Consider the following 25,309-nt stretch of genomic DNA (forward strand, 5'->3'; position numbering starts at 1 on the left):
GTTCGAGCCCTGGTCTGGGAAGATCCCACATGCCGCGGAGCAACTAAGCCCGTATGCCACAACTACTGAGCCTGCGCGTCTGGAGCCTGTGCTCTGCAACAAGAGAGGCCGCGATAGTGAGAGGCCCGCGCACCGCGATGAAGAGTGGCCCCCACTCGCCGCAACTAGAGAAAGCCCTCGCACAGAAACAAAGACCCAACACAGCAAAAATAAATACATAAATAAATTTATAAAAAAAAAAAAAAAGAAAAAAAAGAAATCAAAGTGGGCACAAATTAGAGCAAAGCTGTCAACAAGAACGATTCCTGGGAGAGAAGCATTAGAGTGTAGTAGAAAGAGCACCAGGTTGAGTTTTAGACAAATGTTTGCCTATAAGATTTGGAGCTTCTGGCTTCACCTATTGTCTGACTTCCCACAAGCAAAATTCCTTCTAAGTGTTGCCAAATTTAACTATCAACTGAAGTAACCCTTTATTCTCTGAATATTACAGAGCCTTAAAAATTAAAAAAAAGAATATAGTTCATGTATATATACACACGTAAATATTTGTATACATACATACCCACATTTTTTCTTCTTAATCATTCTTCATTAGTATTTCTAGTTCTTGAAATCACCTGGATAGTATTCTTCTTTTTACAACCTTCTCTTTAACTGAGCATTTAGAAAATGCTTGTTAAGATGGTTCGTATAGTTTGGGGGCTTATCTTATTGGTCCCACTATTTTTCATGAGTCAGAATGTATGGACTATGCTAACACTGAATTTCTGAATCAATTTCTGAATTAATAAACAGCTTTCTAATGTGAATTTTCCAGGGGAAAAACTATTTGAAATCAAGAAGCACCTCCTAGCCTCAAGAACATAAAAGTAAACACAAACACAGAACTAACAGGTTAATTAACAGCTCTTGAAGATAAACTATTTCTATTGAATAAATATCATTCAATTAAAAAGAAATAGTAAGAGATAGCCAATCCACCAATGTGCTGTTTTTTGGGGTTTTTTTTACAGTTGGTTGGTGACATTATCTGGTTTGACAATTGACATTTTATTTATTTATTTATTTATGGCTGTGTTGGGTTCTCGTTGCTGCAGCGGGCTTTCTCTAGTTGCAGTGAGCAGAGGCTACTCTTCGTTGCGGTGCGCGGGCTTCTCATTGCAGTGGCTTCTCTTGTTGTGGAGCACGGGCTCTAGCCGCACGGGCTTCAGTAGTTGTGGCACGCGGGCTCAGAAATTGTGGCTCACAGGCTCTAGAGCACAGGCTCAGTAGTTGTGGCACACAGGCTTAGTTGCTCCATGGCATGTGAGATCTTCCCAGACCAGGGCTCCAACCCATGTCCCCTGCATTGGCAGGCGGATTCTTAACCACTGCACCACCAGGGAAGCCCGACATTTGACATTTTTAATACCTAATTCTAGCAACACTGGGAAAATAACTCATCGCATCAGGAAATAACTAGAAAAATCAACAAGGAGAAACAAAGATTAGGCCCCATTGATCAAAAAAATGTATCATTTAGGGATGCTGGGCCAAGGTTCTGCTGCTTTTCATCCGGCTGATCCTTGATATTTGAGAGCCTTCTTTGGTTTGTTTTATATTTTAATTTAAAGCTCATAGTACTTGCAGAGAACTAAATCTTAGGTGTGCTTCAGTACAGGCACACACACACTGCAGTCCTTTTATAGACTGTTTCACCATTTTTATTTAAGAGATAGATTCATCATTATCATCACCGTCATCATCATCATGGAAACTAACTTTGCTGGTCATCAACTTTCTAAATCTCAAACTTTCAACTCTCAAGAGGTCTAGTGATAGGGGCAAGTAAAAACTCTGAGAAGAGACTGACACTGATTCATAATAGAGTTTTGAAGAGAAATGCTTATGTGGTTTATTGAAATGGGAGGCAGTTTACATCAAGAGAGCAGGAGGCGGAAGAAGTTGGGACAAAGTGTGTAAGTAGGCAGGTATTGCTCACCTCCTGTGCTTTTGTTCTAAGAAAGTGTTAATGTGGAGACAACTAGCCTTCCCCCCCACAATCCCCCCACCCCACACTTACACCCAGGGTGCTATCTGGGGCTTCAGTAAAAGGTGCTGGCTTGAGGGGAAACAGGGGAGGAGAATGGGCATGAAACAGAAATGGAATGAGTAAGAGAAAGAGGGAAAGGTCGGTGAAGTTACCAAAGGATGCTAGTAACACATACAGCCATGCAGCATTTGAAGTGAACTTTTTCCCTTTGGGGGAATTGTTTTGGCAGGTGGTGTGACCATCCTGAATACCCATTTCATGAGGAATACTGACTTCAGAGAGCTCCGCAACAGATATTTTCCCTCCTATATGTGCCAGGACTTTGGGCTGGGTGGTTCCTCCAGCTATGGAAATCAAAGGAGTTTACTGTCCTCAGATGAAATGGTGATGGAGACACACTTAACTTTTGTGTAGTGTAAGTGACTTTGACTTAGCTATGTGGGGGGAAAAAAATAGGTTTAAATCTGTTGAAATAACTTGGAAATTATCAGCTAATATTTTATTAAATCAATGTCTTCTGGGTTTCAGAAAGAAAAATATTAGGCTTTAGAAAAGACTTCAAAGGCAACATATGAAGATAAATAACACATGAATTTGGATACTGCTGCCATGGGTAGTCTGAGTTCTTTAGCAGTTAACAGGGCAACAGCAAGGATGGAGAGCTGGACCATGTCAGTGTGCTGGCAGTGGTCTTGATGGTTTGGACCATTGACTGTAATACAGACACAGCCAAGGTAAGATCCACACATGCATTATTAACAGGGAAGTGATTTGCTTCACCTTGAGTAGAGAGAGAGGGCTAAGTATAGAAAAGTCTTACTATAGAGCTAATTAAACACCTCAGCGGTCAACAAAGCCATACTGATTTGGTTGTTGTTTGTTTCCATCCAAGGTGTGTTCGTGTAGCTTTTATCCAGCTTGAGAGGTGGATAATTGCTTGTTCTCTCTTGCATGCTTTAAAGGGCCTGAGCTTCAGTAAGCTAGTGATCCATGCTAACACTGCCTGCCACTCTTGCCCCCATTCTTTATACGACCACCATTATGCAAAGTGGCTTGAGACAACCTGCATACCCTGTATTGTAAAATAGTCCACAGACCATTATTTCAAAAGAAGACATATAAAAAGGAAGCTTTAGGAAACATATTGAAAGAAGAGGTTTTATAGAATCATTAGACTTAAGACTTTGAACGTTATTGGGATAACTGAATTTTGAGAAAGTAGCAAGTTCAAAAGAACGCTGATAATTTTACTATATGGAAATTTTTTTAAGTGAATAAAAAGATTATTAGAATTCCATAGTAGAGGTGTACCTATTTTCAATCCAGCCAGAGCAATATATTTTATTCATTCATATTAAGTCACTCTCACAGGGCAAGAGAGCGCTTCAAAACTTCAAAACATCAAAACAAACTTATGTTTGTCCAAGATCAATTGCTTATAATCTTCCATGATCTGAAAACATACATTTCTGAGAAATTATCATTAAAAAAAATTGATCTCTACTTATTGTTTCCAATAATTCTAATATGAATACTTACAATGCTATTTTCTGGAAAATATCTCATTCACAAGAAATAATAAAAATGATGATTTATTCTACCACATGAATCTCTATTTTCTTGCTTGGGGTGGGGGAAATCATCTGAATTCATTTAAATTAGAGACCTTTGGTTGAATTCCTACTGTACATTTAGCACTGGGAAGATAGGGAAGATAGGAAGAAAAGGGAGTACCATAATGAAAGAACAGAAACTCAAGTCCTGACCTCTACTGTCAAAACTCTTCAAAATATTTCAGGGGGCTGGTGTGGAAGAAGGACCACACCTATCAAACCATTTTTTAAAGACAGGCATTGGAAAAGAGTCCCACTATTTGTCAGGGGAAATGTATACATGTATTTCTAAAGATTGGAAGAGGGGAAGTCTCTCTTAGCCTTAACAGAGATGGAGGAAAAAGAGTTGGAGACAGAAAACAGAAGGTCAGGAAAGAGTGATGGTCTGCATGAGTTTCTGCATGTCACTTCTCCCTTCACTCTCATTCCTCTCAAGCTTCCCATCTATTTTGGGATAAACTGTATGCCCCCAAAATTCATATGTTGAAGTCCTAGCCCGTAGTACCACAGAACGTGACTTTATTTGGAAATAGGGTCATTGCATATGCGATTAGGTAAGATGAAGTCATACTGGAGTATGGCAGACACTAATCCAGTATGATTGGTATCCTTATAAAAAGGGGAAACTTGGACACAGGCAACACACAGGGAGAGCACCATGTGCAGACAGAGGCAGAGATCAGGGTGATGCTTTTACAAAGATGTCCAGCAAACCACCAGAAGCTAGGTGAGAGGCATGGACCAGATTCTCCCTCATAGCCCTCAGAAGGAACCAACCCTGCCAACACCTTTATCTCGGACTTCTGGTCTCTAGAACTGTGAGACAACAAATTTCTGTTATGTAAGTGGCCAGTTTGTGGCACTTTGTTCAAGCAGCCCTAGCAAGCAAATATACCATCTCTCAGTCAAGATTTCCAGTCTCTCAAGCTGACACCAGCAGTAAAAATGGCCTTACTTAGTCAATGCTTTACTGAGCTCAGGTTTTGATGACCAGTATTTTTGACCTTCTTGGGGACTTTTGCAACCCCAAAGATGTTTGTTAACCCAAATCAATCTCTTTCCTAATCAGAGGCCTCTAATGGAATATGGAGTAAGATACATCAATAGTTACATAACCTGCCTGGAAAAGGAGAGGAGGCCAACAGCGTGCCCACTGAGCCATAAAAACACATGGACCAGAACAGCAAGAACTTTCTGCCCCAGCCCGCAGAATGTTTTTTGTTTGCCCATCACTGACTATTCTCCTTGGAAGACCTCCCTCAGGCACTGTCTTCCATAGATAATGACACAGAGGTTATTGGAAGAGGCCACAAGAGGCACATAGGCACCAATCCCAAGTCTGCAGGCTTCAACACTGCGACGTGCTGCACACTTCTTGACCACAGTTTTGGAAATTTAAAAGGTTGAGGTAAATTATATTTCCCAGGCTTGGTATTTCTCTGGAACTCCCTTAAAATTTTAAGCTTTCACTGGTGACTTCAATTTCTGACCATTCCAAACTAGTAACAAAATCATGATATCTTGTGGAGCCCTGGTCCTTGAATGTGAACCCTCCTGGAATCTGAACTGTACCCACCATGTTTCTACCTCCAGATACCAAATCCCCAAGTTCTCACTTCTCTTGATGGGGGCAAGGGGTGAGGAGGGATAGATAATCACTTTTAATCTCCTCTGGGCACTGGTATTTTAGCTAGATTGAGAGCTGAGATGCAGAATATGGTGGGAGGGAGTAGCAGTGGTCTTGACAAAAGTACATGGACTTTGCAGGTCCCCCCCTTAAATCTGGCCATTGGTAAATCTTCCTACAAAGACTATGTGGCATCCTTAGGAGCATGAGGGCCCCTTTAATCCTGTCTTGGGGGTTGTCAGGAAGAGATAAAATTGCCAAAGGACAATTTGGAGCTGGGTAGCCCTCACTTTATGTCCTGCTGAAGTTGGTCACATGTTGGTCAGAGAGGAGCAGCTAGTGGAAATGATTGAACATATGTTTTTAAACTGTGTTGCTATTTGATATGTACTATTGAGCATTTTTATTGACATTCGTATATAAGACTATTGTGTAGTTTTGTGTGTACTCTTTAATTAGTTTCTATTATCAAATTGTGCTCCTTTCATTGTTAAAAGGAGAGAGTGAGATTTTCTTTCACACTTTCCACTCTAGAACAAATTAAATTTAAATGATTTATTTCTTAAAGTATTGGTGGAATTCGCCTGAGAATTGCCTCTCTGTCAATAGAGAGCCTGTACATTTTCTATTTCATCTCAAATAAATTTTGCAAATTTATCTTTTCTATAATTTATCAATGTCATGTATTTAGCATATGGAGGTATATTTGTTCATTTAGTCAACAAGTTTTTTGTGTGCCACTATGGTAGGCTCTATCCTCGGCAGTTGGGATATTTCAGTAAACAAAAGTCCCTGAGCTCTCATACACGCCTGTACTCTTCCAATTCCTTTAATTTTCCTAAACATGTGGTCACCTCCCTCTTCCAATTCTTCTTTTGTATGTCTATGGTTTTGTTTTGTAATTAATTAGTGGTTTATCAAGTTATTTTTTATTTTTCCTGGATTTCATTTAGACCAAATTTCCCAAAGGAAAGAAAATTCATTGACTACTGCTGTCTTTCTGTTTCTTAATTCATTCATATCTCATTTTCTTTTACTTATCTCTTGTCTGTTTTTTATAACTCATCCATAGACTTCTAACTTCTTAGGTTGAATATTTATTTCATTGATTTTTGTTGGTTTTTCTTGTGTAGTAATATATACATCGAATATAATGAATTGTCCATTGAGTACTGTTTTAGTTAAGATTTCTTAAGTCGATTTTGTAATTTTCCAGATATTCTGAGTTTTGGGTTTGCTTTCTTCTTTAATAGTTGTTTACAAGAGTTCCTGTCTTACTTTAATTTCTAGTGTTAGAGCTTTTTTTCTAGCTTTTATATTCTACTTTTAATCATGCTGAGCTAAGATATCATCAGTCAATGTTTTCAACATTTCATGGAATTGTGACAAGATACATTCTATTTTAAAGTATTGAGTTGGATATAATGGACATATAATCCTGTGTTATACATTTTTATCATCTAGTATTAGAAGAGCTATTTGAGTGAGTGGTTCTTTCTTTTAAACAGTGATTCTTAACTGGGTGTTAAGACATTTGGCAGTGTCTAGAGACATTTTTGATTGTTACAGCTGGTGGGGGTGGGGAGAGGTGATATTGGCATTTAGTAGGAAGAGGCCAGGGATGTTGCTAAACATCCTGCAATGCACAGAACAGCTCCCACAACAAAGAATTATCTGGGCCAAAATGTAATTTTTGCTGAGATTGAGAAACCCTGCTATCAGAAGAGTCTTTCTTGATAGATGTTAAAATGTGCTGATTCCTAATGCCATAATTTCAATTTATTGCATATAACTGAAAACTAATCCATTTAGCCTCATGTTTATAGTGCTTGAAGTAAACTGTCCATCTTTTATAATTCAGCTATGTTTTTTCTTGTGTATTTTATCTTTTCTCAGATTATTAAACTGCTAATGGATGCCATGCTTTTAGTATTTGAGTTTAAAACACATGGGCAAACGAGCCCCAATGAAAATAAGTTAATGCAGGAAACCAGGCTTCCCTGGTGGGTCAGTGGTTAAGAATCCGCCTGCCAATGCTGGGGACACGGGTTCAAGCCCTGGTCCGGGAAGATCCCACATGCCACAGAGCAACTAAGCTCGTGCACCACAACTACTGAGCCTGTGCTCGAGAGCCTGCGAGCCACAACTACTGAAGCCTGCATGCCTAGAGCCTGCACTCTGCAACAAGAGAAGCCACCGCAATGCGAAGCCCGCGCACCGCAAGAAAGAGTAGCCCCCGCTCGCCGCAAATAAAGAAAGCCCGTGCACAGCAAAGAAGACCCAACGCAGCCAAAAATAAATAAATAAATTTTTTAAAAATTAATTTCTTCAGTATGAATCAAGAGAAAAATTGCTCTAATAACAGACCGCCATTGAAAAATAGAAGCAATCTGAAAGATTAGATTAAGCTGGTAACTACTTTACTTCTTGTCCCAAATTTCTTTTTTTTAAATTAATTAATTTATTTATTTATTTATGGCTGTCTTGGGTCTTTGTTGCTACACACAGGCTTTCTCTAGTTGCCATGAGCGGGGGCTACTCTTCGTTGCGGTGCGCAGGCTTCTCATTGTGGTGGCTTCTCTTGTTGCGGAGCACGGGCTCTAGGTGCGCAGGCTTCAGTAGTTGTGGCACGTGGGCTCAGTACTTGTGGCTTGTGGGCTATAGAGCTCAGGCTCAGTAGTTGTGGCACACCGGCTTAATTGCTCTACGGCATGTGGGATCTTCCCGGGCTAGGGCTTGAACCCGTGTCCCCTGCATTGGCAGGCAGATTCTTAACCACTGCACCACCAGCAAAGCCCGCCATGTTTGTTCTTCAGGCTGAAACCTATTTCTTTCTAATCAAAGTGAATACTGTTCCAGAAGAGAGCAGGTAACACAATATTGAGACTGGAGAAACAGATCACAACCTGGGAAACTTCAAAAAACCACACAAAAGGTAGGATTAAAAACAGAAAAGAGCAGAGCTGATTTTGGCATTTACTTCCAGGATAAAGCCATGGAGTGGGGGAGGCGGAGAAGAAGTGACAATAGCGGGAGGATTAAAGGCTACCCTTGGCCATATGAGAACCAGTGTATTATAACTGAAGAAGAACAGATTTTACCACCTCAAAATACTCCACATTGGCGTAAGAATTATTTTGTGCTGAAGACAATTGAGAAGAAACAGATATAAGAAATCTCTGTTCTCCCCCGATTTGCCTAAAAGGAGGAAATAAACTTACAAAGTGTCCCTCCTCCCTCTCTACCAGGAAGGACAAAAGTTCAACTGCTGGAGACAACTTTAGATCCTTATCAGTCTGGAGATGGCACCAGAGGAATTTACATAACAAACTTTGCTAACTAGACCTTATCTTCTGTTAGTCTCCCATATATTTGTCCTCCCACAATTTGCTGCCCCTAGACTCAAAGTCCTTTTCTGTTGTCTTGTCACTTCTCAAAAAATGTATTGCTCCTTTGTTAAGACGTTATGTAAGACCTAGTTCTAACCAAGCCTTTGAGTTACTCATCTCTGGGAACTCCCATGTGTAACATGCATGAATACACATGTTTGTAAACTTCTGTTTGTTTTTCTCTTGTTAATCTGTCTTCTGTCAGTCCAATCTACAGGGCTCCAGCTGCAGAACCTAAGATGGGTAGAGGAAGAGATTCGTCCTCACCTATAAGACTATGTCAGGTAGAAGCTCGTGGTTTCCTTTTAATAAGGGAGGCAAAGAAGCCAATGACATGAGCAATCATCATGGAAACCATAAGACCAGTTGTCTCTTCTTGCCAACTCCACCTGCCTTCTGGGCAAGAAGCCTCTGAAAGAAAAGTTAAACTCTAAGGTGAACTATGGAAAACTGAGGAACAAGAGCAGAACACAGTTTACACCAGCCAACTCCAAAGAAGACAGCAACAGGGCTTTGCCTAAAACGGCCTTGAGCAATTGGTAGTCTAGGAGGCAGAACCATATAGCTACGAGGCTCCAAATGCACTGCTGATGTTCAAAATTCCAGGAGCATTCTTCAAAGGTGTGTGGCACGAAAAGGACGGCCCATATACACAGGTGTCATCAGTCACAGCTGCACCTGACTATTAGCACCATCAATTTCCACCTCCATTCCCAGGCTTTTTAAACTGGAAACTGCATTTTGACCAGGTGGTAGAGCCTGCCAGGAATGCCTCACATGTATTTCCTTTGGCATAAGTCCCTAAACACAGGTTTTTAACTGAGTAATGTTAAAGAACAGCTCTGTGCTAATACCTAAGGATCTTGCACGTATCCACAGAGGCACATAGGCAAAGTTTGATCCGCAGCTGATCTGAGTCTTGGCCGAACATCCTGGATCCTCTGAAAACAAGAGTGTGCTGGAGGCGTGTGAGGAGCCGCTACCAGGCCGTTTCTCACTCAGTTCCCTATCTGCCAAGGAGGAGGCCACAGTGAGTCAGGTTCTCATCTTCTGCTAGGTTTTGATGAGGCCTGAGGCCTCTGACTTGGGGTCCAGCTGCAGACTATAAAGTACCTAAGCAGCAACATAGCAGTGGCCCTTCAGCAACAGGATGGACCATCATTCGTGTTGCAATCATCTGGACGCTTTTGTTTTGGTGTTGCCCTACTCCAGAGACTAAAGGGAGGAGATTGCCATTATCATAGGGACATAGAAACTGGAAAAAAAAAAAAGCGAGATTATGCTACTACAGAAAAAAATTATAAAACTACTTAGATTCCAATAATGATTCTCCCTCAAGGGTCCTGCTGGTACATAATTATGTCTTTGTTTCTTTAACTGATCAATATTCCTAATAGTGACACCATTTCCACGTTAGAGTCTCCTGCTTTGTCACCATTGCAACTCTAGCTTGCACAAGAGTTGGTAAAATTTCCCATATTATAATTTTTGACCGAAAATATATCTTATCTACCTCCAGGAAGAATTAATAAACCAGATTATAAGAGTTATTAAAATTTAATGGAGCAAGTTTTTATTCCAATTATCCAGTGAAACAACATTAATATATCAAATATTAATATAAATCTGAAGAAAAATGCAAAGATTTCTAGGTTTTGGGGGTTTCTTTTTGCTTTTTTATGATTTATATGTACTGTCTCTAAGGGGGAAAAATGTCTTGCTAAGGTAGTAACAGAAAAAAATGTTTTAAGAGAAGCTTATGATAATTGGTTACTTGGTTACTTGGAAATATGTCAAGAGCAAAAATTGTTTCTAAAAAACTTAAAAAAGTTAATACCTGGTACATAGTTATATAGGGAAAAGTTTTATATAATAAGATGATACCTTGGATAAATTAGACTGGTTTAATCTTTTGGTTTAGAAATAGCTATCTTTCCTCTGATTTTACCAGTATAAAACTATTTAGCATATTTTCTTGGGTTTATTTTCTAATAAAAAAAGCTAATTAATTTGAGTTTTCTAGATTTCCTCTACTGATTTTAATGGTCAAATAAGCCAATTCATAATAGATTATAAAATATTAAAATTATGTGTCAAAATAAATTGAATTATCATAGGTAATTCTTTATAAGAGGGATTCTTATAATGCTATAAATCATACAGACTAATGTGTCAGCATAAATTATAATATCCAAATCCTTATTTTTAAGTACTTAAACTAATATTAAATTGTGTTAATCACTGAGTTATATATTTGGGTACCTGGAAAATTTCTAGGTAAGATAAAGACAAAAAACGTTGATCACTAAACATATTAATTTACCCTCTCTCTTATTTTTACAAAAACTATAGAATGGCAATCAGCAGATTAAAGGATGAACTTGCCTTTAAATGAAAATATACATGAATATTTTTGCCAACTTAAAATTTGATAAGATGATAGTATGGATGAAAAATTGTTGCTCACCATCTGCCTCTACAGGGATTAGGTCACTAGCCACTGCAGTCCTTCAGCACACCCTGAAAGGGGTTCAGGGCGGAGATCAGGGAAAAACTGGCAGAACAGGCCTTCAGATAGTTAGATGTTTTCAGAAGAAGATTTTATGAGCCTAATTTCTTACATCTTCTCATATCCAGAAAAGCACTAAAATCATTAACGGAGACATCTGCTCCTCATGAATAGCAGTAAACTTCTAGCAAAATGTGTGCTTGATTGCACGTCTCCCCCTTCACTAAAATCTTGTATATACTGACCTCCTTCTTTACCTCTTCAGAACAGTTCCTCAAATAAAGATGCAGACTTAGAGAATGGACTTGAGGACACGGGGAGGGGGAAGGGTAAGCTGGGACGAAGTGAGAGAGTGGCATGGACATATATACACTACCAAACGTAAAACAGATAGCTAGTGGGAAGCAGCCACATAGGACAGGGAGATCAGCTCAGTGCTTTGTGACCACCTAGAGGGGTGGGATAGGGAGGGTGGGAGGGAGACGCAAGAGGGAGGAGATATGGGGATAAATGTATACGTAGAGCTGATTCACTTTGTTATACAACAGAAACTAACACACCATTGTAAAGCAATTATACTCCAATAAAGATGTTAAAAAAAAAAAAAGAAAGAAAGAACAGTTCCTCAGAGCTGAGAAGCTGTCTCCCTGGCTATAGTTCTCATTTTATCCCAAGTAAAACTTAACTCACAACTCTCACGTTGTGCTTTTTTTTTCAGTTGACAATTAGTACTCATGGAGAAACATAGCACACAGACCTTGTTTCTTCTCATTTTAATTTTCTCTGTTAATTGGGTACAAAATTTGGTTGCTATAGTTAAAGATCTCAAAAGCCCTCTCTTGGAAGCCAGATCCTAAACAGACCTTCCTTTCTTAACAGGTATTATAGCAACAGCCCCCAATCTCTGGGCATTTCAAACTATGCTAAGCCTCTTTTCACTATTAATTTATAAAAGTCAAGCTTATGTTTTAGGGTAGTAACTCCAATTTAAAACTCTAAACTTTTCTCATTCTAATTTGATACTAAACTCTGATGACAATCTTAATATGATTTTATTTGGTATTAGGAATACTTAAGGGAATTTCTAAATATTTTATTTAATATATTATGTTACTAACAAATCATTCCATTCAGATAACTGACCCAAGCATGCCACATTACCAGAGGCTTAAGAATTAGCATCTATATACTTAATAGTAGATGTTATGCCTTTAAAGTTGCTTATGAATTTACCATGCTACAAAAATAAAGGAGTTTTCTAACTTCTTTGTGAAGCCCAAGAAAATTATTGGAGATTATCCAACATCCAAAAAAATCTCATTATTAAGCTTAAAACCAATGAAGAAAATGCATTTTCTATTATTATGCAAACTAGTGACTCTTACTGGTTTGCATCCAAAAGAGACTAAACATTTATAGTCAATAGAAAAAAGATAGTTATATAATCTAGTTTCTAGAAGGAAAAAAACTTATTGATAAAATCTTCCATTATTTGTAATTTTTATAAACCCCTAATAAACTGAAGCTGTAGGGCAAGAACTGAAACCCCTACCTAGTGAATCATTTGAACATTTACAAATGAATCTCATTTTTTTGTTTCAAGCTTTGATATATATTTTTAAATGATTATTTATAAATAAGTATTTTGGTTGAATTTAAGCAGTCTTTTGCCAAAAGACTAACATGTTGATATAAAAACAAAGATTTCATTTTCCCACCTGGAAATATCTTCAATAATCAATAACAGTGGAAGCTCACTTTACAGGTAAAATATTTTTTAAATGTATGCGAAGTATTCACATTTAACTGGAAAGTCCACATCATTTTCAAAGCTCTAAGAAGAAAAAGGCAAGCTAATGACATTTTAAAGTCGATACTGCCCAGCTTCCAAAGAAGCTTACTCTCACTCGAATGATAATGGGATCTTATCTCAAAATCTCCATGGGGACTTCCCTGGTGGTGCAGTGGTTAAGAATCCACCTGCCAATACAGGAGACACAGGTTCGATCCCTGGTCCGGGAAGATCCCACATGCCGCACAGCAACTAAGCCCGTGTGCCACAACTCCTGAGCCTGCGCTCTAGAGCCTGCACTCTAGAGCCTGCAAGCCACAACTACTGAGCCCACGTGCCACAACTACTGAAGCCTGCACACCTAGAGCCTATGCTTTGCAACAAGAGAAGACACTGCAGTGAGAAGCCTGCGTACTGCCACGAAGAGTGGCCCCCACTCGCCACAACTAGAGAAAGCCCACGCACAGCAACAAAGACCCAAGGCAGCCAAAAATAAATAAATAAAAATTTTTAAAAATCTCCATGAACTCTCACTATATTAGATTGTTACTAAAATTACCTTTAGACTTGGGTTGAGTTCTCTACTGACAGATTCTACCTTGATGCATCCTGATCTCATTGACTATTATTATTTACCTCATTTATGTGCTTAGTTATATACCCAGCAGCTGCCAGCCACACATCCAAAAGGGAAACCAATAATACACCTCTACAGACTAACTAGTTTAGAAGTACTACCACATGGATGAACCTTGAGGACATTATGCTCAGTAAAATAAGTCAGTCACAAAAGACAAATATTGAATGATTCCACTTAGAGGAGGTACCTAGAATAGTCAACTCACAGAAACAGAAAGTAAAATGGTGGTTGCCAGGGTATGATGGGGCAGGGGGGTGGGGAGGGAGATGGCGGAATGAGGAGTTAGTGTTTAATGGATATGGAGTTTCAGTTTGGGAAGATGAAAGCTCTGGAGATGGATAGTGGTGATGGTTGCACAACAATGTGAGTAATGCCCCTGAACTATACACTTAAAAGTGGTTAAAATGATAAAATTCATTTTATATATACTATACCACAGGAAGGAAAAGGAGAAGGAGAGAGGAGAACTTAAGATTCTACAACCTGGCCATACAAACCTGCTAGAGACCTGACCCTGAAACCCACTAAAAGGCTCCAGAAACAGACCACGACCAAAGCAGACAGCTTCCTGTGAATTCTGTAATTAAGATTCTCTGACTCAAGATGACATTGGGTGCAGACAATGTCCTGCCAAGGCCTTCAAATCAAGACCCGTAATCAGGATATAGGATTTACATTTGAGCTTAGGTTTAATAATCATCTCACCTCCATTTCCTTACTCCTTTCATGTTAATCTTTTCTGTGGGCAACACTATCAATTTCCGACTGTTAAATTTGTTGTCCAACCTTCCAAAGTATTTAAAACAAAGCCTGATATCAAAATTTATCAAAAAGGATCTAAGACACTGGATATCACTGATTTCTTTTTTTTTTAATTTTTATTTATGTATTTATTTGGCTGTGTTGGGTCTTCGTTGCTGCATGGGGGCTTTCTCTAGTTGTGACGAGCAGGGTCTACTCTTTGTTGTGGTGCATGGGCTTCTCATCGCGGTGGCTTCTCGTTGCAGAGCATAGGCTCTAGCTGCGCAGGCTTCAGTAGTTGTGGCTCGCGGGCTCTAGAGCGCAGGCTCAGGAGTTGTGGTGCATGGGCTTAGTTGCTCCGCGGCATGTGGGATCTTCCCGGACCAGCGCTCGAACCCATGTCTCCTGCATTGGCAGGAGGATTCTTAACCATTGTGCCACGAGGGAAGTCCTGATTTCACTGATTTCTATGAGGATTCTACTCCGGTGAGAAGTCTCAAAAACTACAATGTGTGATCCATAATTTAGTTTTGATGATAAACCAAATAACAGTTAAAATACTCCATCAAGACAGGCACACCAAAACAGCTTATTTAAATTTAGTGAAGCTACTTTTCTTGCTAGGCTTTACGTTCCGAATTTTCTGTTAATATCTGTGGCTGTCCTCATCCCTTTGTGCCCTCCTCCACCAGGTGTGAAAATAGCCAGGTGTGAAAATGTTGTTGTGCAGCCATCCCATTATCCCAAGCTGACACTCAACTGATAAGACTGTGTCAAGAAGAGCCTAACCCCTTATGGACAAAGCTGTTTCACTTGGAGCTCATTTGACCAAAAGGGGGAAGCTGAGAAATTCCTGTGAGGAAAGTGGTGCAGCCAAAGGGTGGTGCTAACCAAAGGACCCAGGCAGACATTACACAGAGACAGCTATTGTGTGTACTCCATGACTAAACTCCCAAATTCTTCTGGAGAATCCATAAACCAATGAAGTTCTTAGATACCCATAGTTGGCCTTCTTAAGGACAGAATATCCAGACCGACCCCATACTAGCTGCCAACTAGCTACCCAGTGGGGAAATGAAAGTATATTATAATAAGGCTTTTATATTGACTATGAAGTTTTTTGACAATAGCCTGTTTTATGTTAAACATGCATGAGGAAAACTCTAGAGCAACCGTTAAAAAAAAAAAGTGTAGAGCTAATAAGTCAATAGTAGAGATAAATGTAATAAAAAATATTCAGTAAATTCAAAAGGCAGAAAAAGAAAAAGGGATCAAAGAACAGATGGAGCAAATAGAAAGCATATAGCAAGATGGTAGATGCAAACCCAATCAAATTCATAATTATATCTAATGTAATTTGTTTGAGAATTCAAAATAAAAGGCAGATATTGTCAGACTAGATAAAAGTGTAAGACCCAACTATATATGCTGTCTATAGGACACTCATTTTAATTAATCTTTGTAAACAAATTAATGAGATCATTTTATACTTGTTAGGAAAATTGGGGGATATTGGCCTTAATGAACTGCTGATGGAAGTGTATTCTACCAGTACAGCCATTTTGGAGAGCAATCTGGCAGTTGGCCAAATTAAGTCTGTACTACCCTGTGGTTCAGCTATTCCACATCTGAGTATTTATCTCAAAGAAATCCCCACCCATGTCCATAAGGTTTCATGCACAAGGATATTCATGGAAGCATTGTTTGTTGTAGTTGGATGTCAGAAGCAATCTGGATGCCCATGGCAGGGGAGAGAATGAGAAAAATACGGTAAATGCACAGAGTACTAATGCAGCCAGAAGAAGCAACAGGCTAACTGTAAACATAGCAATATGGATCTTGAAAACATAGTGCTGAGAGAGAAAAATATAAAAGAATAAGAAACAAGATGAGATCTGTAATGATACAATTTACATAATTAGAGGCATGTATTCTAAGCAATGTTATCCGTGTTAGAGCAATACAAACAGAATATGCATTTAAAATATTAGAATGGTTACTTATATAGAGAGAGGAGAAAATGAAAAGGGATAAATAACAATACACAAATACATATGTACATATATAAAAACAGAAGAGGCGCCTCACACTCCCTAATAATATTAATGTGCCATAAAACGAGGCTTGTGATTAACTCAACCCCCTGTACATAAAGTCTGACTAAGAAAAACATATATAAAATAAAATGTCATATAGTTGAATCTGTCAGTATTTTCCTTTAGACATTCTGACTTTTTTACCCTACCCTAAAATTATATGTCACCTCTATTTTTCTAATCATTTCTAGTTGCTTTGTGTGTTTGCATTTAGATCTTTAATTCATCTGAAAATACTTTTGCATTTGCTATGCAGAATAGTCATAACCATATTTTTAATGGAAATCTAGTTGTCCCAATGCAATATATTCAAGGAGCCGTCCTTTCCTCACTGATTTTAAATGCTCCATTTATTATACACTTAACTCCCATATGTACACAAGTCTGTTTCTGGGTTCTTTTTTATTCCTCTGATCTATTTGTTTATTCTACTCAAACTACTAACTACTGTTGCTTTATATTTTAGTATATTTAGTATATGTTAGGTGTTCCCTATTATTCTTTTTCAATAATTTCTTGGTAATTATCACATTTTTTCCCTTCAGATCAAAAATAGATCCCCCCAAATGCTCTATTGGGATTTTGTTTGGAATCACATACAATTTACGTGTTATTCTGAGAAATACTGACAGCTTTATATTATACCTTCCCACCCAGGAACATGGTATGTCTTTGTATTCCAGCTTTTGTTTTATGTCCTTCAGTAAAATTGTATAGTTTTCCTGAGATAAGTGTTCCACCTTTCTTGTTTAACTTATACTTGGTAATATATAATTTGTTGTTACTATAAATTTTTTAAAATTTCCATTTCTAACTGGAATGCTATTATAAAGAAAAGCTGTTGATTTTTGACTATTTACTTTGTATCTAGAGATCATTCTAAATTATCTTCTTATACATCATAGTATTTTTTAATATGTTGAAGTTTCAATTTTTAGAAAGTAGGTGATTGGTAATTGCTTTCCTTTCAGAGTGAGCAGGGGGAAAAAAAGAAATTTTAGATTAAAACCATTTCTCTTTTATTTTACACACACACACACACACACACACACACACACTGGTGATCAGAACATTTACAATACTGTTTAAAAATTGGAAAATTTTAAAGCATTTATTTTACCAATATATAAGGTAAAGGCTGTATCCAGAAGTAAATATAAACAAATATAAACATAATGAAATGAGGTATGCAAGAAAAAGAAAATATTTATTTATGTATAAAATTAAGCAACTTCTGTGGGCCAGGCACAACACAGAAGCTTGCAGTTTAATGTAGAAAAGCATTAATAATATTAAATTATTTTAAATAATAAATGTACATAAATTTATACCAAGAAGCAACAGTATATCAACTACAGGCAATCCTCCCTTTGCATGTAGGACTATTAAAAAAAGTCCATGCAAGCTAAAACTATGCAATCTTAATAATCAACAGGAAAAATTAAAATTGCCTGTGATGTTTAAAATTTTTGTCAGAACATTGAAAATTCTCTTATCCTTAATTATAAATGTAGAGTAAAATTGAAAAACATAGAACTAATATTTATTCACTATGCCATAATTTAAAATTTTAGAAACATTGAGAATTCAAGTGTTTTATTTCTTTGTAAAAGAAACTCGATCAAGAGTAGTTTGAGCAGTTTTTGCCTTTTCTCACCTAACTTATGATACAGAGCAAATATCTTTTCTGTATTTTGGAGAATTGTAATATTTCTTTTCTAACTTTGGATCAGATACCAACATCTTATCCGTTCTGTTTTCAATGTCATATATCATATATTATATGATTCCGTTTATATAAAATGTCCAGAATAGGCAAATCCATAAAGACAGAAAGCAGATTAGTGGTTACCTAGGTTTGGGAGATTTGGGGAAATGGGGAACGGCTGTTAATGGAGTTTCTTTGGAGGCTGATTAAAACTACTGGCACTTCTACCTGGACCAGAAGGGAAGCCAAATTCCCTGAAATTCCCTCAACTGATTTGTCTACTGAGATTGGGTCAATCCTCTCCAAAAGGGTATTTAACTAGGGCCCTGACATTATCAAATGTAGTGATTTTCAGACTTGTTTTTAGCAGCAGAACCCATTTGGGGAAAAAAAAAATTGAATTTGGGACCCCAATATATAAGAGAAATAAAAGCTATTTTTAATTGACATAATGCAATTTATAAATTCAAATTTGTAATATTTATTATTATAAAGTCAATTAATTAGAATAATGAGGATGTTTTGATAAACCCCCAAATTTTAAGATATTGTTATAGCAATCTCTAGATCAAATTTCCTTTTTTTAATTGCATAGTATTAAAAATCCTGACACAATACAGGAATAGTTGAAAAGAGTAACAATTACTATTTTTTTCTTATTTTTTTTACCCACCTTATTTATTATATTGATAATTGTTTCCTCAGCTCTGGTAAAAATGACAGCAAAATAACATATACAATTTTGAATGCTCAAATCATTAATGTGAAGTCAGTAATCACTTTTTAAATAGCTCTTGAAATTAGAAAGTAGTACAACACGAAATGTTGTTTTCAAAGTTAAATCATTGGCAATTGCTAAACCTAGTTGGTGTCTTTATCATAAATATACAAAAATCAAACATGAAGTCCCTAAAATTTATAGTAAAGGCTGAAATTTTTATATGCCATTATCATTATATAGTATGTTGTATATTTATTTATTACTGCATAAGGACAACTACCCAGTGACTATGAACATTCTCAAGGAAGCCCAAGACAAGTACTAAGAACCTCTATATTCTATTATGGAACAGGATAAAAATTATTATAATTTGTAATATATATTAATAATTTATATATATAAATAAAATTTGGACACAACATTAAAATAAAGTCATACAGCTATTATTTGCCATTAGCACTTTTAGAAGGAAATAAGGTAATAAAGATTCTGGATGCCTTAGAATTGGTATAATCTAGCGTTCTGCAATTATTGTTTGAGTTTGTTGCTATTGCAATATTGTATGACCTAGCATATTTGGGGAGCAAATTTGCCCTGAAGAGAGGACAAAGATCTTTGAGAATGAATGTCCATATAGCAGTGTTTCCATGACAGTAAAAGAATTATTTAAAAAGGAGGAGGGGCTGTTTTTGTTTCCTCTCCCCAACTGAACCCCTGCCTCAAGTGATAAGGCTGTAGACTCCAAATCTATCAATGGATAAAATAGTGCAAATATTGCTTCACATCCAAAGCTAGTACTATTTCTCTGAAGAACTGTGGCCATAGCTCCATCTCGAATCTAGGACACCACAGACCTGCTCTTTCAGGCTGAGAACACCAGGTGGCATATGGTGGCTGAATCAGAGCCTTGGTAACCATGGCAACCAGCTACCATTCCAGCTCTGGGCAGCTGCCATCTTTTATCCAAAGCAGTGTTTTGTGCACACTGGGGGTTTTGCTTTGAAATTGTTGTACTATGTGCTTTTCATTCTTCACAGAGTCAGGGTTTCTACTTCTGGGAAGGGAATTCTAGTGCCAGAGATAGATAAATACCTCGGGTCAGTTGCATTAATTTTATTTTCTGTGCATTATTCATTGTGTCTGCATAAACCAGACTATGCACTGATATTTGAGAAGGCCACGCCTTCCACAGCAGGCTTTCTCTAGGGAGGCTAGACTTCACTGAAGGGAAATGCATGATGGAGTGAGTGACTCCTCTCTGGACCGAGGTTAAAACAAAAATGCCCAGCTCAATGCTTGAATCCGTTGTAGGTACAATGACCCTGAGAGCTGCCTGGACAAAAGATGTCTGTTGTAACTATCACTGATCTATAGACTGAAGATGTCTGTTTGCCAACCTACTGGAAGGATGTATTTTACATAAATAATATCTTCCCACAAAATGTGTTTTGTGTCTGTCATGCAATAATGAACCAAATATTTATAAATTGGAGACTATCCCTTTCCTTTTCTATCAGTCAAAAGTAATGAGATTTTCTAGGTTAATCATCAGGCGTTGCCTCTGGTGATTGGCAGTATATCACAAGCCAGGCTGCCAAAAGCCATTCTCTTTGCCATTGGGAACAGAGCCGAAAGGAGTTATGTTATCCAAATGTCTTCTCTAAATTCCTAAAAGGTTCTGTACTGAACAGGGACTCATTTATAAACACATCTACTGCAGCCTGGTGTTGTTTCTGGCTGTTAGATAGAGGGGCCATATCTTAAGTGTGCATTCTTTGGATGAAAGATCCTTCTTATAGAATTAAAATCCTGTTAAAAATACATTATTTTATGTCACATGAAAAATGAAGAATTTACACTGTATATATAATGTAAAAATAATCATGAAGGGTGGAAGAGAGGAACCTCTGCTAAGAAAATGACTGAAAAGAAATACAATAAATATTAACAGTTTTGAGACTGGATTTTTTTCTTTTTTCCACACTTATGCATTTTCTACTTCTTAATCAAGAAAATTTACTACTATGTCATAAACATAAGAACATTAAAATGTATTTTAGAACGCATTTTAATTTCATTAAAGCGATCTCATTGTTTTTCACTTAACATGTTACAAATGTAAAACTTTTAACATTTTATTTGAAAAATTATTTGAAATCATGAACGTCCCCCCAAAATTATTTTAATTCATTTTAATTGTTAAATAAATTTTAATATATTTGCACTAATAGACGACAAAATTTTTCAAAATTTATAAATAAAAAATACTCAAAACAATTTTTATCTAGTATTCTCTATGAATTAAAGTATTATTTAAGGGTATCAGAAGAGGGGAGTTAATACATGTATTATATGTCAAACTCCGTTTCCTGTTATTTTATGAAAATATTGATAAGAAAGATGATATATGTATTTATTGAGAAAGTTGCTTGTAATTTGAGAAATTAGTCATAAGGATTTTCACGCATTTACTGGTTTCATACTATTGCATGTTTTTCCATCTTCTACTTAATAAGAAGAAAAAAGACTCTGATAAAACTGAACCAAAAGCAGTAGGGGTACACCATCCATGCAGGCTAATAATTTGGCACCACTTCATAAATATTTCTCCAGTGTTTATTTGCAGGAGCCTGTGTCACTGACTCGGGGAAGGATGGCGGAAGGTCTCTGGGCAAGTGACCAGCTCACTTTCCTCCAGAACAGTGCCACTGCAGTAACTGCAACTTGTACACCATACTCAGCACAGTGGAATTCTGTGGGGCTGTTAACAATTTTGTCTAGAAGCACACTTAATAATATGGAAATATATTCAAATTATGTCATTAAGTGAGGAAGAATTATGATATTGAGATCGATGACAGATAGACACACCCTCCAAGTGATTAAGAACCATCATCTCTGTCATCACTTAATTAGTGCAATTGCAAGTAATTATTTTGATTTTTTTACACATTGCAAATATTTTCTGCTGGATTGTTGTCTTTTAACATTTTTTCTGATATCTTTTGTCTTACCTCAGTGTTTTGCTTTTATCTAATGAAGTCTCTCAATCTTATCTTTTTTTGATTCTGGGTAGGCTTCCCAGAATTAAAATATTATCAGTTTCTTCTATGATTTTTAAAAGTGTCTATGTCTATTTCTTTAATATATATAGAATGTATTTTTTTATGTACTGAGAGGTAGAGTTAATTTTGCAATAACGAAAAAGCTATTATTATTCTTGAAGGGGTTCAGAATTTTCCACCCCAAATTATGCCACTTTGGCATGTAGATTACTTTGAGCTAGGCAATCAAGAGCCAGCAGATTCGGGAAAAACTCTTAACTGCCTAAAAGAAAGTATAAATTCCCCCATTTGTGGGAAAAATCTACATTAATAAAGGAAACTTCCATTAGAAAGAATATCTGTACCAGGAAGAGAGCTACTATCAGAGATAACATGTTTTCACCTGAGATTCTTATTTACATAAAAGGGCAAACTTTATTCACCACACATTTCCCCCTGTCACCGTCCTATGAATTGCCTCCCCCACTTAGAAGCGCCACACCCCAGTCCCTTTCCTTAGCTCAGGAATGCTATATAAGTCTCAATCCTCCGGCAACATTTGAAATCTCATATTTTTGTGGGCCTTCCTTGCGTATATATGCAGTTACGGTTTTTTTTTTTTTCCATCCTGTTAAGCTGTTTTATGTCAATTTAATTCTTATACCAGTCACAGAAGCTAGAAGGGTAGAAGGGAAATTTTTTTCCTCCTCTACACTATATTTTATTAGACCTTCTCTAGATTTGTTCTTTCTCTCCTAGTTCTGCCAGATTCCCTGAATCAGATACATATATTTAAGTTCTATTTGGTACTATGAAGGAGTAATCTGAGAAAGAAGAAATGATTTTTAAAAGAAATGCAAATATTACAGATATTCATCTTGTCACTTGCATGCATTTGTGGCTGAAGACCATGAAGGATACAAGAAAGGGGCTGCAGTGCTGTTTCAAGTGTACCTCAGTCAGTTTGGTCATGCATGGTTATTACTTGACTTTTTTTTTTTTTTTTTGTAAATTTATTTATTTTTATTTTTATTTTTGGCTGCGTTGGGTCTTTGTTGCTGTGCGTGGGCTTTCTCTAGTTGCGGCGAGCGGAGGCTACTCTTTGTTGCAGTGCGCGGGCTTCTCATTGCAGTGGCTTCTCTTGTTGCGGAGCACAGGCTCTAGGTGCATGGGCTTCAGTAGTTTTGGTGCGTCGGCTCAGCAGTTGTGGCTCACGAGCTCTAGAGCGCAGGCTCAGTAGTTGTGGTGCACGGGCTTAGTTGCTCCATGGCATGTGAGATTTTCCCGGGCCAGGGCTCAAACCCGTGTCTCCTGTGCTGGCAGGTGGATTCTTAACCACTGCACCACTAGAGAAGCCCCTATTACTTGCCTTTTGATAGATACCCATGCCTTTCAATAATTAGAGGCAGGTGACAACTACAGGGACCTCACTTCCAGATGGTGTGTTATGATGAAAACAAGTCTCAGACCACATTCTGCCACATGTGTAAATATTTAGCAATCAGGTCCCAACCAATCACATGACCTGCTTACTGAGATTGATGAAGTCTCAGCACTTGGGCCTTTTAGGTGCCCAGCATCCTACAGGCACTAGAGGCAAGGAGAACAAGGTTCCAGCTTTGTGGCAGGACTGAGCTCTCAAATCAGAGGTGAAAGAATCCTCCCATTACAGCCCAAAACACACTTTAGAATCCCAGATGTGGAGAGATAATCCAAAGCGTATAAACTGTTAGGCTGGCTAGATTTTTTTAATGTTGTTTATGCAAAGGCAAGGGTATGCCTAAAACATGTTTAGCCAATCCACGTAATTGAAACTCATCTGAAACTCATTTCACCAATGAGAAATTATTTCTAACCTCAGTATGCTAATTAACAAAGCCCCTGGGATAGATATACGATAAAGATGGCTGGAGCCTGTAACCAAACCCCTCTGGAATGTGGCTTCTGAATTGAGAATTTCAAATTCAACCTACCACCCCGCAGCGTGTGTCTTCCCAATTAGGGTTCTTCAAATGTCGAGTAACCGTTCCTAAGAAGAGGATAAAACTAAATTGAACATATCATACCACACTGTCTATGCTGAAACAATTTAAATTCAATGTAAGGATCATGTAATCACAGACACGTATTGCTATTTCTTGGGGATACTCACATCTCCTAGTCTGACAAGGCAAAGTTACCTACCCTTCCAGGGCAGTCGCCAACAACGGTCCTCTGGCCTGGTGTCCTTCCAGCCAATAGAACGAGGCTGAGTTTGGTTCAGAAGCAAAAGAAAGTTTTTTTCTTTGATCAAAGAATGGAGAGGTACAAGCTCACACTCTAGAGCACGCACGCTCCGGACAGGTTGCGGATCGGGCTGCTTTATAGAGAGCTCGTTAGCCGGGAAACGGGGCGGAGCTCTCGCGAGGCTGGCGAGGCTGCGCGGCTCACGTTCCAGATCGCAGTGCTGGGCGTAGCGTCTCTGCGCACAGTCCGCTGCCGCCATCTTGCACTGAGTGTCGTTCTCAGAGTTTCTGCCCGCGACCCGCCCTGCTGAGGTCCCTGCACAGCCATTTCACAGGAGGAGGTCTGGTCTGGAGCACCAGATGAGAAGCATCTGCCCCTGGCACCCAATGAGCGAGTGAAACCAGACGAAACACAGAGGGGGAAAAAAAAAAGGTTAGACTTTATTACCCAGATTCTATTTTTACTCCCCAGGAATTGTTAATGGGCTTTGCTGGTGACAAATCCCTCCTGTCTTCTGTGCTGCTCCTCGATCTTGAGGGGCACTGAGGGGCGACGGGTCCGTCTTCTGTAACTGCTTCCTGCTAAGTTTGGGCATCGGTTGTTATAACCCCGGGTAGAGGAGCGGAAGTTGTCCCCAGCAGCCCTTAGATCTGTTTGGTTGTCACCAGGCCTCAGCTGTGACTCTTCACATCCCCGAGTGACCACCACTTGGAGTTTTATAGATTCTAACCTTTTGGAGACAAAGGACACCACACAACTTAGGATGCAGGCCCAAATATTAGCAAGAGAATAATGGTCATGAAGGGGCCCAGGAAAGGTGCAAACCCAGTGACGCTCCGGAGGGTCTGTGTTACCCCCTCCACATATGTTTGGCCGGATTAGGCGGCCTGGTTTCTGCCAGCCAAGTGGCTTTTCCCAGTGGTCTGTCTGTGCTTTCTCCAATCAGGCCACTTTCATCAATGCAAAAACAGCACAGTGTATTTTCCAGCACACAGACCCCTCTCCAGGCAGCTAACAGATCATCTAGGGCAATTCGGTTACCCAGGACTATATCAGCCAGTGAGCCAATGGACTTTTGTCATAGCTTGAAGTTGAGGTGGATCTCGTTGGCCACCAACACCACATTGGCTGTTACCTTTTTTATGGTGACAGAGTTATATAAGATTCCCCT

The 25,309-nt window shown here is 38.2% G+C and overlaps 1 protein-coding gene across 4 annotated transcripts in view; it reads left to right on the forward strand.

Moving 5' to 3' along the window:
* AKR1D1 (aldo-keto reductase family 1 member D1) overlaps positions 1-3,742 on the forward strand; it is an 88,567-nt gene extending 84,825 nt beyond the window's left edge. For all 4 annotated transcript variants that reach the window (XM_082400368.1, XM_082400369.1, XM_082400367.1 and 1 more), the window contains one exon: positions 2,262-3,742. In XM_082400368.1, coding sequence (XP_082256494.1) covers positions 2,262-2,304 — 43 coding nt within the window. In that variant the 3' untranslated portion in view covers positions 2,305-3,742. The remainder of the gene's footprint in view (positions 1-2,261) is intronic.
* Positions 3,743-25,309: the final 21,567 nt, after the last annotated feature.

The sequence above is a fragment of the Balaenoptera borealis genome, assembly GCF_965194805.1.
Source record: "Balaenoptera borealis genome assembly, chromosome: 7".
NCBI lineage: Eukaryota > Metazoa > Chordata > Mammalia > Artiodactyla > Balaenopteridae > Balaenoptera > Balaenoptera borealis.